General features: G+C 54.5%; 1 protein-coding gene across 4 annotated transcripts; it reads left to right on the forward strand.

The window, feature by feature from the left end:
• Nucleotides 1-9,296: 9,296 nt before the first annotated feature.
• On the forward strand, nucleotides 9,297-14,418 carry IRX2 (iroquois homeobox 2). 4 transcript variants are annotated; one of them, XM_027604314.2, is made up of 5 exons: nucleotides 9,297-9,545; nucleotides 10,892-11,297; nucleotides 11,561-12,283; nucleotides 13,063-13,139; nucleotides 13,826-14,418. In XM_027604314.2, exons 1-4 carry the CDS (start codon nucleotides 9,297-9,299, stop codon nucleotides 13,113-13,115), a joined length of 1,431 nt encoding a protein of 476 aa, XP_027460115.1. In that variant the 3' UTR covers nucleotides 13,116-13,139; nucleotides 13,826-14,418. The 4 variants fall into 4 exon arrangements, with proteins under 4 accessions (XP_027460115.1, XP_027460117.1, XP_035583398.1 ...); XM_027604316.2 differs by lacking the exon at nucleotides 9,297-9,545 and adding an exon at nucleotides 9,653-9,783; XM_035727505.1 differs by lacking the exon at nucleotides 9,297-9,545 and adding an exon at nucleotides 10,305-10,441.
• Nucleotides 14,419-15,574: the final 1,156 nt, after the last annotated feature.

The raw sequence follows: 15,574 nt of genomic DNA on the forward strand, positions 1-15,574 counted from the left end.
CAAAAATAAGTAAGTAAATAAATAAATGTATCTTTCACAGAACAAAAAGTTTGAATTCGGATGAAGTTCGATTAACCAAATTTTCCTTTTATGGATGTGCTTTTGGTGTCTGGCCTAAGACTGCATTGCCTAGCCCTAGATCTTAAAGATTTTCTTCTATATTTTTCTAAAGGTCTTACAGTTACATTTAAGTCAGTGATCCATTTTTAGTTAATTATCACATAAGGTGTGAGAGTTGGGTTGACAAGTTTTCTGTTGGTGTTTTGCGAGGGATGTGCAATTACTCTCACACCGTTTGTCAGAAAGACTAACTTTCCTCCATTGAATTATTTTGCATCTTCATCAAAATAGATCAGGTATATTTGTGCGAATCCGTCTCTGGGCTCTTGACTCCGCTCCAGTGGTCTGCCTGTCTATTCCTCTACCAGCAGCACCCGCTCTTGACTCCTGCAGCCATGTAGTGTCTGGAAATCAAGTAGGCTGATTCCTCTCACTTTATTCCTTGCACAATCATGTTAGCTATACTAATGACCATGACTTTAAAAAATAAATTTTAGAATTGGTTTGCCTGTATCTACAAAAATCTTGCTGGGATCGAATTAATTGTTTAAATACTGTAACTCCTACCCACCCTGGATATTTTATGTAAAAATACCATCAACATTCAGTTTGCTAATGTTCAAGTTTCCTTTTCCCAAATTTTCAATGCTCATTCTTTCAGTTGCCCAACTAATCGTTGGCAGCACCTGCTATGTGCTGGGACTGCACAGATCATTTGGGATGCAAAACTAAAAACGCATGCTCACTTTCCTCAAGGAATGCAAGGTTTGGGGCTGATTGCTAACTCAGGAATTTTTGTAAAACTCAATGCTGTTTTAAATGTGAGTATATATTAGGTCTTCAAGTTTAACATCCAAAATTGATCATGTCTTCTATCAGAGAGCCAGGGCTCCTGAGGAGTCACCAGATCTTCCCCCCATTGCCTGTGCTCCGCCATGCTCAGGTGCAGTGGAATCTCCAAGGGGGGAGCAGTGGTGAAATGTAAGCAAGTGTCTCGGTCAGTTTTCTGTTTATCTCCCTCAACTCCTTGCTGTGCCTTTTAGAAGTAAAAATGAATAACCAGGAGTAAGCCATTCATTCATCCATTTCATCAATACTTGTTTCCTGCTCATGACTTTCCCAGGCTTGGGGAGTGGGTGGGAATGAAGTCAGAGAGCCAACATACTGGAACACCAGCAGCTCCCAAGGAGAAGAGGTGAATGAGAACCACGGGGAGGAGACGTATGGGGTGAAGCAGTCTGTAGAGGCCTGACATGGGAGGGGGTGTGGCTGCAGACAGAAAGGTGAGTGGGCCAGGGTGCTCGGAGCAGAGAGCAAGGGGGCTGCCAGCCTACAGCTGTGGGCAGAAGCAAGTTCCAAAGGGCTTTGGGTCATGTTGGCACAGGGAAGCTTTTGGAAGCCCAGTGGCTCCCAGGAAATAATGCCCTCCTCCTGGCCTGGCTCAGAACAGGCTGAGGAACAGAATGACATTTGCAGACCACTGTAATCACTGACCAGGCCAGGCCAAAGGACCTGGCCTCATAGCCTCTCCCACTGAGCAAGGGCTTTAAGCAGACTTGTATCTGAAGATCCAGATCCCTCTGGCTGCAGTGGTGAGAGGGAGTCCTTTCTCGAAAGACCTTAGGCCCAAAAAGGCAAGAGTTCTCCTTCAAGAGTGAGGAGGTGCCTGACCAGCCACAGCTTGCCAGAGCATGCACCTTCTCCCTGGGCACTGACTCTCTTCCCTTTTCCTTGTGAGGCTGCACTCTGCCTTCCCCCAAATTGCTGCCCCCCAGCCCCTCTCTCTAATCTTGATTTGAATTTCTAAAATATGTTCACTGTGACATCAAGAGAAGATGCAGAATTCCACAGAGTGTAAAGGCATGCTTCTCCCTATAGAAGCATGCAGGTGGCCAGTGGGCAGCCAGGCTGCAGTGGGTGCTGTCCTTTCCTTCAGGAGGCCTTGGAGCCCATGACCATGAAGAAAGCCAGGGGCCAGGCCCCGCCTCCCACCGAGTGAGGCAGTGGTTCTGCAGATCCCAGATGGAGGACACAGGGCTCCTGGGGAGGTTGTTGCCCAAGAAGCCTGTCCGCCTGCCATGCTCTGGATAATTGCACAAAGACATACACCCAGGTGACAATCCATTTAAAGGTCTACACTGCAAACCCAAGACATTGTTTTTTGGTTTTTTATTTTTTTCTGAAGGGTAGGGAAATGGAGAGAGGAAAAAAGACATGAAGGATGTAAATTTTTAAGAATTTTTAAAAATAAACAATGAAATTAGCAAATCATACTTCTGTGCTATAACATTTTTTAAAAATGCTAATTCTTATTTTCGTTTTAATTTTCAAAACAAAATATCTTCACACAATGAAAATGTACAGAGTAATATAATTGCATGGAACCATCATCCCAAGTTAATAATCATTAACATTTTTTTAATCATTAACATTTTGTGACATTTGTAACAGTTACAACAGATATATTCAGAAATAAAACATCACTAATAGTGCCGGGCCCACCTCCCAGTCCCACTGCCCCTCTTCAGAGGTACTGGGCGGGTGTGCCCTGCAGTGGAGTGGAGACCTTCCTTCTCACCCGGCTGCCCCCCAGCTCTGCCTGTAAATAGTACTGAATGTGGTTGGTTGTAAATGTCCACCCTCAGCGTCATCTTGCCTGTATACTTTTTCTTTTTAGTTATTATTTTTCCTCACTCAGCTTTATACTTTCAGGACTTATTCATGTTGATACAAGGAGAACTACCTTCATTCACATTCATCCCTGGGGACCATTCTATTCCGTGAAATATGCCACAAATTCTTTATCCGGGCCTGTACTGATTGCGATTTGGGGTTTCTAGTCTTGCACTTTGCAAACAATACCGCAAGGCCTCCTGGAGATTCTCTCTGCGGTGGACAGGGAAGCAAGGGATTGCAGTTGAGACGGAGTGGGCATCTCCTGCCCTCCCAGATGCTGCCGAACGTCTCCCTAGTCTCTTTGCAGTAATTTCAACTAGCACAGCAATGAGGGAGTGCTCCCTGTCGGCACCCTCTGGGCCTAGTTTGGTGTCATCCAGTGGATGGAGAGTCCTATCTGCTCCACTGTTTGACTTCCCCATCTCTAGGCAGCTGGGGCATCTTTGAGCTTTTTCGGATCTTCTCTGTGCAGAGTCTGTTCCTATCTCCGGCCCATTTTCCCCACCGAATGGCTCGTCTTCACCCACTGAGGGTCAGAATTCTTCCTGATTCTGTATAGCAGTGTTTGCCATATTTACAGGTGCTTCAGATATCTTCTCCCTGGTGGGTGTCAGCCATTTACATGCTGTCCAACGGAAGTTTTTGGTTTTACTTTTAACGCAATTTGTCAAACTGATGCTTCTGCATTCTCTCCAGTTTTTTAAAAGGGAAACCCAAACAAAGCAAAACCCTCCTCCCTTCCCTACCTAAGCAATGCCAGGTGTGTCACGGCCTTCGGGAGAGTTTGGTAGGGGACAGGCACGCCATTGCGCGTGCCATGTGCCCCCCGAATTAGCGGTCTGGTCGAGCTGTTTGAGGGTACACAGCGAACTAAGATTAGCCAAAAGATCTGCAACATGGCCCCGGACAAATGCTCTCCAGAGCTTCTCCTGTTGGATAAAAGTAATTGTCAAAAGACTGCAGAAAATCTTCCTTCCCCAGTGTGTTCTTGCGAGCGAGGAGTCCGACCTGCCTCCGCCGGCCCGGAGGTGACTCCCGCGGGCTCCGCACTGTCGTGGGCGCGCTCCCCGCCGCACGCGCCGCCGCGGACGCCACGGAGGTGCGCTCCGGTGTTACAGCGGTGACAAAGCAGGGAGCAGCTGCCGCAGGGGCGAGGAGGAAGATGAGCTAAGTTCTTCCAAATACTGTCTTGCGGAAACATTAAAAAACAATAACAACAACAACAACAACAACAAAAACCTTAAAACCAAAACCAAAAGCACAACACAACAAAACCCAAACCCAACAACTGCTCATCTGTTCCCCTTGCGCCGAAGAGCCGGCGCGGGGCGGCGCGGGCCTCTCGGGCAGCGCGTGTGTGCGCGTGCGTGTGTCCGCGGCTGGGTGCGGGGTCGGGGTCTGCCTGCGAGCGCGAGGGGGGGGGGTAGGCACAAAGGCGGACTTTCCAACCTTTCTCCTTCCCACCGTCGCCGGCCAACCAAGGCTGCTCCCGAAACGGGTCTCCCGAAATGGAACTCAGTCCCGTGCATTACTGCGCGTCGCCTCCTCTCTCCTCCCTCGCTAGGCGCCGGGTTCCCCCCCCCCCACCCAGGCCCTAGGGGCTGCGCGTCAGGACGAGGAGGGGCGGGAGAGGAGTGGGGAGAGCAGGGAGGGTGGAGTGGGCAGACACCAGGTCTGCAAGATGCGGAGAAACGGGGAGAGAGCCTCAGGAAGCACGTCGGAGGCAGGGCGCCGAGGAGAGGATGGGCCCTTTGCTGCCCACTAAAGGAAACAGGGAGGGAAGAGGCAGCAAGGAAGAGACCTCGCAGGCACTGAGAGCTCAAGAGTCAGTAACGTAGGGAAGAGCCAGGTAGCCCAAAATGCGGTTCTTAGAAAGTCAGAGAAGAGTGCCCTTGGTCCTGGGGTCCCGACCCCAGGGGTTGGCCGCTGGCCTCTAGAGACTGCCACCTCTGGTCATCTCCCGTGAGGCTCGAGGCAGCTCCAGGCCGGGTGTGGCGGGGACCTCTCCGTCTGCTAGGGATTCTCCCGCGCGCTTGCTTTCCGGGGATCTGTCTCAGCCTCCGAAACGGGTTGGAGAACCTCAGAATACCGTTGCATCTGAAATCCAATCAGACGTGCTCCAAGCAAACCGAGGGGGTTGTCAACTGCGCTAGAGGGATATTTACGTTTCATTTTGAGTTGCACTTAGTACACTTTATGGCGGCATATTTCGGTTTGCGAACAACAGGGAGAGAGAGAAACAAAGGATACTGCAGAAACAAACTTCCTGACCCTGTAACTCTTTCTGCGGCACTCCCTCCAGGAGCCCAGGAAGTGCTGCGACAAGAGGGACCCTTGATCAGGAATCCAACGGGAAGGTGCTCTGATACACCGAAACGCCTCACCTTGTAAAAGTGACTGCATTAAGGGGGACCCATGCAAAATGTGTATATTTAATCATAACTGAACGACCCCAATAAAAAAAATTACGTATTCCAATGGTGGCTCTTTTCCCACCAAACTCTTTACAAACTCCGCGGATTACCAGAGTAATCAAACAGAATGAAAATAAGTTCTCGCGTGGCTTTGGTTTTATTAAAGTGCCGCGGCATAATTTTCCTTCTTCCCCAAATTAAACCGACGTGGGAAGAGGTAGGTCGGGCCAGGGCTAGGGCACCCACCGCCCATCAGTGGCCGGGGACAGCACCAGGGCCACCGCTGCAGGGACGAGGCCGCAGTCGCAGGCCACAGCGCCCCCTCGCCGCCCGCACGCACGACTTTAGGGCCCGCGTCGCTTCCTGGCCTCCCCTGCGCCCGAGAGCCGAGGACGGACGGTGTCTTCGAGGCGCCTCGGCCTGCGCAGCCAGCCGCTTTCCGGAGAGAGACCCTCGGGCCCAAGCCCGCGTTCCAGGCATTTCTCCCCGCTCGGCCTCGCAGGAATCCCCGGCTCGCTGAAAGGTGCATGTCCACGCCGACTCGTTCTAAATGCATCGGCCACTGTAAGGACAAGAAACAAAAACTGTGACAGTATTAACTTATTTTTACAAACGCACACATGGGAGAGGGGGAGACTCCACCGCAAGCCTGAAACTGCGCGTTGCTCCTGTAATTGTTACAAAGTGATCGCGAAAGCAGCTCTCCAGTTTTCCTGCGCGCCTACCCGTTCTCTGCCGTTCCAGCTCGGACGGCAACCGAAAACAAGAGCGGCCAAGTGGCTGCCCAAGCCCAGGCGGCGCCGCTAGCCCGGACACCCCTCGCGCGTGGGCTGAGCATCCCAGTCGCTGCTGTCTCGGACAGGCGGCCAGGGGGCCCGCGCCGCAGCGGCTCGCTCTCCGCGCGGCCTGCGCTCTCCGCGGTCACCGGAGACGTTGTTCGAGCCAAGCCAGGCCACCCTCGCAGGCGGCCGCGTGCGGAGCCACCGCGTCGAGCCTCCGCACTTGCAGCCCGTTTTTCCCATTGATTTATTTTAGAAGACTAAGCCAACTTTAATCTAAGAAAAGGAAAAGTGAATTTAAAAAATCAGGGAACTTTAAAGTGAAACGGAGTTTATATATTCCAATAACAATGCAGAGCGTAAGTTTTAATGTCTCTGCGTAGGCATTTTAATTTGCTACAGTCACTACCAATAAAAACGGCATGTAGTGTGATTCGACTGTTTAATAGTGCAAGGGAGACGGTTATTATTAGTAGCAGGCAGCAGTATGGAAAATTTAGATTTCAGTGGAGGAGTGTAATTGCTGGGGGAAAATACACTCGAGGAAGAGGCTGTCTTTAAAATCAGCAGCACGAGCTAAAGAGGGGAAGAGAAGACAGCGTTTGTGAAGATGCACCCAGGGCGACTCGAGCCCCTCCAAAGCCACGTGGGCTTGTCTGCTTATATACTTAATTGATGTCAAAATCGAGTGTATCCGGAGCATACGCTCCTGCTCCAAACTGGGGATGTTTTTGTAATAATTCAATGTTTTCTTTTCTGCCCCTGGCAGAGATCAGGCCCAAGGGGGGTGGAGGGAGAGAGAGGGAGGGTGAGGGGGCGAGCCCCAAATGCTAATGAAACAGCAGGAACTGGCCTTTAGAAATGGAAATACTGGAGGCTAGTCATCCTTGGAGATAAAAATTAGACCTGATTTTTTTTCACTTAAAACTATCTAATTGGAAGCGAACCCAAAAGCCTGCAATCTGATCTGTTGCTGTTTATGTTTGTCATTCAATGTGTGTGACTCTCATTTATGGCTTCTACCTGACACAGTCCTCTCTTGGGAAGACCAAAAATATCATAGATCCTGTCAATGGTATGCTCCAGGGGACTGCTGGAGACCCCCCCTCCCCCACTACTTTTCTCTTTCCTTTGACACTACAATAATCGGTGTAAAGTGTCTGCCTGCACTGAATTAGGACAGCTTGCCTGGGGTGGCAGCATTGTTGAAACTGCTGGGCTAGGTCCTCCAAGTAGCCCAGTGTGGGAGAAGTGGTGTGTTTGGGGGTGGTGTGGAAGTTGAAGTATAGAGGATGCAGGGGCTGGTATTTAGGAAGGAGGGAACACTGGGGAGGCAGGGGTGGGAAGACTGGTGGGGGTCGGTGGTAACATGCACCTACTAGGAGTCACATGCCTGCAGGCCAGGGAGAATGGATTCTTCCCAAGCCCAACACCTCCGTTTGTAACTGGTTCCCTCGGACCTAGAGAAAGACAAACACAGCTTCACTGTGTCTTGAAGGTTCTGCTTGTGAACAGGCCTGGGCTGGAGCCTCTAGATGCCCGCGCCGCAGCCTTGCCTGGCGAGCACCCACAGGACCTCAACATCAGTCCATACAGGGCTGGTGGGGCAGGGTGCGGGGAGGCGTCTGGGAGAGAGTGCTGCAGGCCTGAGCTCCCCGCTGCAGCAATTTCACCTTACAGGTAATCCACCGGAGAGGGCCTGGGAGGAAGAGGCACCTGTTGGGTGGGCGTCCCTGCCCAGGACACACCTACACCCCGTGGACCTCCTGAGCGCCCCCCATCGGCGACCACCCCCCTTGTCACAGGCGCCCACGTCCTCGGGCCCAGGTGGGGGAGAGATGGAGAAGGGTTGAGGAGTGAAAGGTATTCTGGGGCTGGGGTCCCAGGGCTCCTCACTAAGCATCTTGCCTCTGGGCCCGAGAGGCACCTCCGGAGCGGCAGGTTACCTGAGCTACCTGTGATGCCGATGGCGTTCGTGCCCGCAGCCTCTTTCTCCTTCCTTCCCAAGTGACAGCGAGGCTTCACGTCGTGCCAGAGGAGGGCTGTCCGGTGACAAGCATTCTCTCGAATGCTTTACGACACTTGTCCGAAAGAGGCGTCAACTTATTAAAATAAAATCAAATAAAACCTTTCGGGGTGGCATCTTCACGGGAGAAACACTGGCGCCGTGTGTCAGAACATTCTCAACAGCGCAAAGTCCTACCACTCGGAGACCCGGGTCTCCACTCTGGACTTCGGGGCACAAAGCTCACCTCTGGGCCTTCCTGGCAGTTCGCAGTCAAGCACTCGGATCCGGGCCCCGCAGGGACGCGCTGGGAGGCGCGGGGCAGGCGACCAGACTCGAGGCCACGCGGGAGCCTCACACGCGGTGAGGCAGAGTCGACGGAGGAAGGTGGAAGGGAGAGCCGCGCACGCCACCCCCAGGAGGACCTGGGCCACGGGCGCTCCCATCCCGCCCTCCCTTCGCCCCCGGCTCGCGGCCCGGAGCCTGGAGTCACGCGCGCAGTCCCCTGGGCCGGCCTCTTCGTGGCGCAGAGGGGACGAGGACAGTTCGTCCCCCAAGTGGACCTGACCGGCCCGATTGCGGGCGGCCTCTGCCTAGTCCTTGAGGGCCGACCGCGGGGTGGAGCAGGGGCTTGGGGGGGCGGTGAAGAAGGTGACTGGGGCGGCGAGGGGGAGCTGGCCCGGGAGGGATGGGGTTGCCGACTGGCGGGCTGGGGAGGGGGGCGCTGGGAGTACGTGCGACTGGGAGGGGGTACGCACTGGGCGAGCTGTTCAGCCCGGCCAGGCTGCGGGGCCGCGGGCCGCAGGCTGGTGCTGCGCGGGAGGCGGCTGCGCCACAAAAGCCTGCGCGTCCCTCCCTCCTTCTCCCCCGCCCTCCCACCTCCTCCTCCGCCCTCCCCTCCCCGCCCCTCCCCCGGCCGCGGCCTGGCAGCGGGAGCGGGCGGAGCGGGCGGAGCGGGCGGAGCAGGGGAGGGGGCGGGCGCCCGAATATGCAGATGAGCGCGTGACGGACAGCTTCGCGTTCCAATGTCCCTCGGAAACTCGAGCGCTCCTTCCTCAACTCCTCACTCCCGACTCCAGACTCCCCCAAACCCCGACCGCCGGCCTGGCGCGCGGCTGCGCCCACCGGCTCCGCGCTGCCGCCGCCGCCGCCGCCGCCGCCGCCGCCGCCGCCGCCGCCGCTGCCACCGCCCCGCCGCTCCCCCGGCCCGCGGGCCTCCCGGGCTAGTGCGCGGGCCGGCCTGCCTCGGCCCGGGGCCCCCGCGCCCGCCGCCGCGCCGCGCCCCGGCCGGGCGTGGATGGAGGGCGCCGCGCGCCTTGCCCGCTGCTCGGCGTGACGCGGGCCCGGTGCCCCGCGCCCACCATGTCCTACCCGCAGGGCTACCTGTACCAGGCGCCCGGCTCGCTGGCGCTCTACTCGTGCCCGGCGTACGGCGCGTCGGCGCTGGCGGCGCCGCGCAGCGAGGAGCTGGCTCGCTCGGCGTCGGGCTCGGCGTTCAGCCCTTACCCGGGCTCCGCGGCCTTCACGGCACAGGCGGCCACAGGCTTCGGCAGCCCGCTGCAGTACTCGGCCGACGCGGCTGCCGCCGCCGCCGGCTTCCCGTCCTACATGGTAACCGCGCGCAGGCGGGTGGGAGGGGACGCGGGACACCCGGGCGACGGGACCGCGATCGGGGCGCGAGGGCGCGGGGAAAGTGCCGTGGGCGGTGGCTCCCGAGTCTCGGACGCTGGCCGCCGCGTCGCGGGCGGGACAGGAGGCCGGAGTGAGAGGCAGCGCGGCCCGCTGGAGACGTCCCTCAGACCGGAGGTCCCCTTGGCTTTCGGGGTGATGTTCCCAAAGAGCCTGAAAAGTGCGACACCGCTGGGGTCGGGAATCTGTGCTGGGTTGTCCTTCGTTCACGCGCCAAAGCCTGGCGAAGAGTGCAGAGCGGGCCGGGAGCTAGCTTCTCTCGGCCCGGGGAGCGAGGCTCGGCGCCCCTGGGGCTTCCGGGGTGACTGCCGGGCGCTTTGGGTTCACTTGCAGGGCTTGGGGATCACCGGGTTGGGGGGAGGGAGCGGAGCCTTGGCGGCAGCTCCGGGGCCCTTCCTGGCGCGACAGGATCTTGGCCTTAATCTGTCGCACAGGCCCTGCTTTCAAAAAACGTGTCGGCGGGCGTGTGGCAACCCTAATTGCCGCCTCAGTCCCCTGCGTACGGAGAGTAGCCACTGCTTCCCCGACCTGGGGTCGGCCCGCTCGCCTCTGGTTCCGCAGCTGGGCCCGGCCCGTTGGTGGTGACGCCCGTTTCGGGTGATTGAGGCCGTTACGGGGGGGGGGTTGTTGTCGCCACGGCCCGCCCTGGGTGGAATTCCGGGGCAGCGACATCGGAGCTGGGGCCTTGGCGGAGGCTGCAAATGTCTCGAATTTAAACGTTAAAGGCTGAATTAAAATGCTAATTACCGCGTATTTGAAGTATTCGAAACGGTGACTGGCTTCTGAGTTGCAAATTGGATTTGCCGAGCTTTAGAGCGGTGAATAGCGGAGCGGGGGCTCCGGGGTGTTTTTTTTTTTTTTTTTTTTTTTTTTTTTTTTTTTTTTACCATATAAGGGCGGGGAAGGGGGAGTAGGGGGAGCCAGCCAGAGAAATTTAGATATCAAGAAAGTACCTGTGGGTCCGTGTGCGTGCATGTTTGCGTACATCTGTGCCCGCAGCTCAGGGATATTTGGGGGGAAGACACGTCATTTTAGGAAAGTGAAATAGTTCAAAAAATTCGAGATTAGCACTGCAGCGTTTTCGTGATCAGCAGCCTGTCTTACATTATGCGCTGCGTTTTTTTTCTGCTTATTTGCTGCGGGAAATAAGGTTCCAGCGCGGGACTCACCCTGGACTAGGCGGCATTGGGAGGGCGGAGGGGTCACGTTTGGGCCGATGAGGGCCGGGTTCCCGCACACCGCACTCACCAGGCTCTTGTTGGTTCCAGGGCGCGCCCTACGACGCCCACACGACCGGCATGACGGGCGCCATCAGCTACCACCCGTACGGCAGCGCGGCCTACCCGTACCAGCTCAACGATCCGGCGTACCGCAAAAATGCCACGCGGGACGCCACGGCCACGCTCAAGGCCTGGCTCAACGAGCACCGCAAGAACCCCTACCCCACCAAGGGCGAGAAGATCATGCTGGCCATCATCACCAAGATGACCCTCACGCAGGTCTCCACCTGGTTCGCCAACGCGCGCCGGCGCCTCAAGAAGGAGAACAAGATGACGTGGGCCCCGAGAAACAAGAGTGAGGATGAAGACGACGACGAGGGTGACGCTGCAAGGGGCAAGGGGGGCAGTCCGGACAAGGCGCAGGACGGCACGGAGACGTCGGCGGAGGACGAAGGTGAGCGGGGCCGCGGCGGGCGCGAGCTCTTAGCTGGAGCTTTCTTCCCGGGCGGGCACAGAGCCACGGTCGGGGAAGATGCTGCCCGCTGCCCCCCAGGGGCGCGGGGGCCAGCCGAGTTGGTCTTCGGGGCACTTCCTGGGGAGGCCGTGCTCCCCCCAGGACGTGGCTGGGGTGGGGTCGAGGTGGGAGTTCACGCGGGGCGGGGGGCGCCCAGGGCCCGGGTGTCGCCGCGTCCCACAGCCCTGCCCGCGCCCCTGCAGGGATCAGCCTGCACGTCGACTCGCTCACGGATCACTCGTGCTCGGCCGAGTCGGACGGGGAGAAGCTGCCTTGCCGGGCCGGGGACCCCCTGTGCGAGTCGGGCTCGGAGTGCAAGCATAAGGACGACGACCTGGAAGACGACGAGGAGGACGAGGGCGAGGGCGAGCGGGACCTGGCGCCGCCCGAGCCCGTGACCTCGTCACCCCTCACTGGCGTGGAGGCGCCGCTGCTGAGCCCCCCGCCTGAGGCCGCGCCCCGCGCTGGCGGCGGCGGCGGCGGCGGCAAGATGCCCCTGGGCAGCCGGACGTCGCCGGGCGCGCCGCCACCCGCCAGCAAGCCCAAGCTGTGGTCTCTGGCCGAGATCGCCACGTCGGACCTCAAGCAACCAAGCCTGGGCCCAGGCTGCGCGCCGCCGGGGTTGCCCGCGGCCGCCGCGCCCGCCTCCTCCGGGGCGCCGCCGGGCGGCTCGCCCTACCCCGCCTCGCCGCTGCTCGGCCGCCACCTCTACTACACGTCGCCCTTCTACGGCAACTACACAAACTACGGGAACTTGAACGCGGCGCTGCAGGGCCAGGGGCTCCTGCGGTACAACTCGCCGGCCGCGGCCCCCGGAGAGGCGCTGCACTCCGCGCCCAAGGCGGCCAGCGACGCGGGCAAGGCGGGCGCGCACCCGCTGGAGCCCCACTACCGGCCCCCGGGCGGCGGCTACGAGCCGAAGAAAGGTAGGCGGCTGCGGCCCGCGGGGCCTCCGGGGAGGGAGAGCGAGAGCGGGCGGGTCCCGGCTTAGTCAGCAGTTCGGAGAACGCCTGGGTCAGGGCCCAGGGAGACCCTTGGGCCTGGCACGGGGAGCCTTTGTTGCGAAAGGCGCCACTCTGACCAGAAGTTAGGGGAAGTGAAGGGGGCGGCGGTAGCACTGAAAAGGGGCGGAGAGGGCAGAGCGACCCCTGCCTTGCAATAAGGCTTAGCCCTTTATTACTTACATTAATTATTTAACTTACTATTATCATTACGATTAGTATTATTATCATGATTGGTTTCCGCAAAAAACAAATTGTCACAAAATGCAAATTACAGCTTGTCTCCCGGTAGATTGAGTAGAAGCTTTGGTGTGTTCTCCGCTAGGAGAGTCTCAGCTGAGTCTTCTGCTTTTGGCTGGAAGGAAACAAGATGTTGTAGTAAGTCTGAGAGGCGCTAGTTCTTCCAAATAGAAGACAACAGTCTGCCGCTTCCCCTGCCCTCTCTGTGTCTCCTACCGTGGCTCATAATTCAGGCTGGAGTTGATAAGACCTGCAGAAGGAGCTCAGACAAGAAAAGAAAATGAGAACAGGAAACATGCCCCAAATCCGTCTCCAACAGTGGCCGCTCAGACAGTTTCCCTAAACTGTTTTGTGCGTTCAGGGAGTGAGCATGCATGGGTGTGCGGGCTGGTGGGTGTGCAAGCTGTCTGGGAGACAGATGGCTCTGGGGTCAGGTTCTGACTAACTGCCGCCTCCCCTGACAGATGCCAGTGAGGGCTGCACCGTGGTTGGTGGGGGCGTTCAGCCCTACCTATAGAAGGCGCCCTGCGCAGCAATGCAAGTAAGTGGGCACCCTGGGGTTGCCTCCCACCCTGGGGGAGCCTCCAACACCAATTGCACTGTAAACTTGCTTACTGTATATTTCTTGCTTCTTGTCATGGAGTCTGAGGGCAGAGCATTGCAATGTTCTTCAGTCTTTTTTTTTTTTTCCTGGAAGTGGGAAAGTACCCATTCTGTTTTATTATAGTCCCTCTTTTCCCACTCAAGTTCTGCTGTGAAAAATCACTCCTTTCACGGGAACGTGTATATTGCACCACTGTTGTTTTCTCTTTGAAAAATAGATCATTAAAATTGGGGTATTTGTATGCAGTTTGGAACCATTTTTTACTACACTAGAGGTGTAATAGACCCTGGCTTTGATGAGCTAGTGCTGCTGAAGCCTGGGGCATCAGGACCCTTTAGAGGTGTTGTTTGCAGAGTACCCTAAGAGACTGGAGAAGCTCTAGCTGTTTATCAGGCCTGCCCCTGTGTCCAGATGGACTAGATAGGACCCCGCAGTTCACCTGGCTCACAGCAGTATCTCAAAAAAAATCCCTACTTTGCAACTAGGCAAAATTACTAATCACAGATCTGGATGATGTCAGGAAAGAGGCAGAATCATTTCAGATAGACTCGTTTTTATAATGTGATGATGTTGGTGTGCAACTGAAGGATTTGGGATGATTTGGTTTTTTCCTTGGTCCACAGGTAGGTGTCACAATTGCTTTGGAAAAAAAAAAAAGTCAGCAGGCCATTCTCTCTCCCCAAGTTCATAAATATACAGATATAAAAAACACATCTCTAAACCCGGACCGCATCTTATGCCGCTGTAAAGGAGAAGGATCCACAGACTCTAACGGAACAGACCTTTGTTGGACATAACGTGAATTTGTTGGCATAGTATAGCTTCCCCGATGTATGTGTGACTTCTGAAAACAATCTTTTTTCTCAGGATATCTTGAATTGATCACTTCATTGCCACGGTATATATTCTATAGGTGTGATAGGATTTACTGTAAAATTTATTTGTAAAAGATGTACACAGTAGAAATAAAATGTGATTGAAGAACTTGAGTACTTAAGAAGTGGAAACAAATTTGATATTTATTTTTATAATGATATAAAGCTTCTAGTAATTTATGCAAGTTGTATTGCAATGGAATCTAAACTTTTTGTAAATAAATTCTGCCTGGTTTTTATTTGAACATTGCTGGTTATACAATCTTTGTTGGTTGTTTAACAAGAATTCTTTACTAATTTATATCTTAAATTGTAAATAAAAACAGACTAGTCTACGACAATATGGTGTTTGGGGCTCATTTTTCCTAGGAGAGTGATTTGGGTAGGGAGCCCCAGGTAATAGCAGCCCCAACCCCCAGGTGATCTGACCTCAGGCTTTTTAATGAAAATGTGTAAAATAATCTCTCCCTTCTCCCGCTCATAAAAAAAGGAGATAGGCAGATGGAAGAGAAATACACAGGGCGGTAACATCCAGTTTTGGATTGTTTATATGCACACATATTGCAAGAAAATTAAGATTTTTCTGCTCTGAATATGCAGATTACTTGTTAGTGTCAATTTTTTAAACTTGGCCAAATGAAATGACCTGACATCTTTATGCGTTAGGATCCATTTTATATTTATTTCTATGCTGGCTTGTTGAACCTTCTCCCTAACATAAGTTGGAGAATCCTGATAGCAAGGTTAGTCGGGAGTCACAGCTCTGACCGACCATACATTACTGATGGAAGTCGTTGTTTATTTTAAAGCCGGAATTATCCACATTGGCATAGATTATTTAGATTTAAGGGCCTTGACTCTCCTTTTCATGTATCGCACATTGAACACAAGGTGAAAATCTGGGAGGAGAGATTTATTTTCCTTTCGGTGGCTCTAACCCTTACCCTGGGGGAAAAGAAAAGTTTAAACAACCTTAGACTATGACCTGGTTATTGTGCTGCTCACCATCTAATTATAGAACAAGTCTAGAATTTGTAGGCAAGTAGCGTATTCCCTTTGATTAGTATCATAAAAGCAGCAAACCTGTCACTTTAATTTTCAGCAAAATTATATGGATATCCATATAATATGATTTCAGAGAAGAGATGAACAATCATTTATTTCCTTTCCAAAGATAAATTGAGTGAATATAACTTACGGTTATAAAACAAGAATAATAGCTTCTTAGATTGCCCTTTAATCAATCATACACTTACTTTTCAAGAGGTTCATCTGTTTTATTCCATGATTAATAATGCTGCAGCATGAGCGCATTATTGGATCCCAGCGGGGGATGTCCCGGATGCTTTTAGCTGCTTTGGAATGGTCAGTTGGGGTTCATTATGGGCTGATATTGAACAATTTATAAAATCTTGTCTAAACATCTGCCAGCTCCAATAGGCCGATGTGTCTGAGGATGGGAAATTGCTGGACCAGTTGATATTGACAAACGGATCT

This window comes from Zalophus californianus, chromosome 5 (assembly GCF_009762305.2).
Source record: "Zalophus californianus isolate mZalCal1 chromosome 5, mZalCal1.pri.v2, whole genome shotgun sequence".
NCBI lineage: Eukaryota > Metazoa > Chordata > Mammalia > Carnivora > Otariidae > Zalophus > Zalophus californianus.

Coding starts and splice junctions, on each gene's coding strand:
- IRX2 (XM_027604314.2), top strand. CDS start 9,297: ATGTCCTACCCGCAGGGCTACCTGTACCAGGCGCCCGGCTCGCTGGCG. Junction 9,546..10,891: donor CCGGCTTCCCGTCCTACATG/GTAACCGCGCGC, acceptor TGTTGGTTCCAG/GGCGCGCCCTACGACGCCCA. Junction 12,284..13,062: donor CGGCTACGAGCCGAAGAAAG/GTAGGCGGCTGC, acceptor CTCCCCTGACAG/ATGCCAGTGAGGGCTGCACC.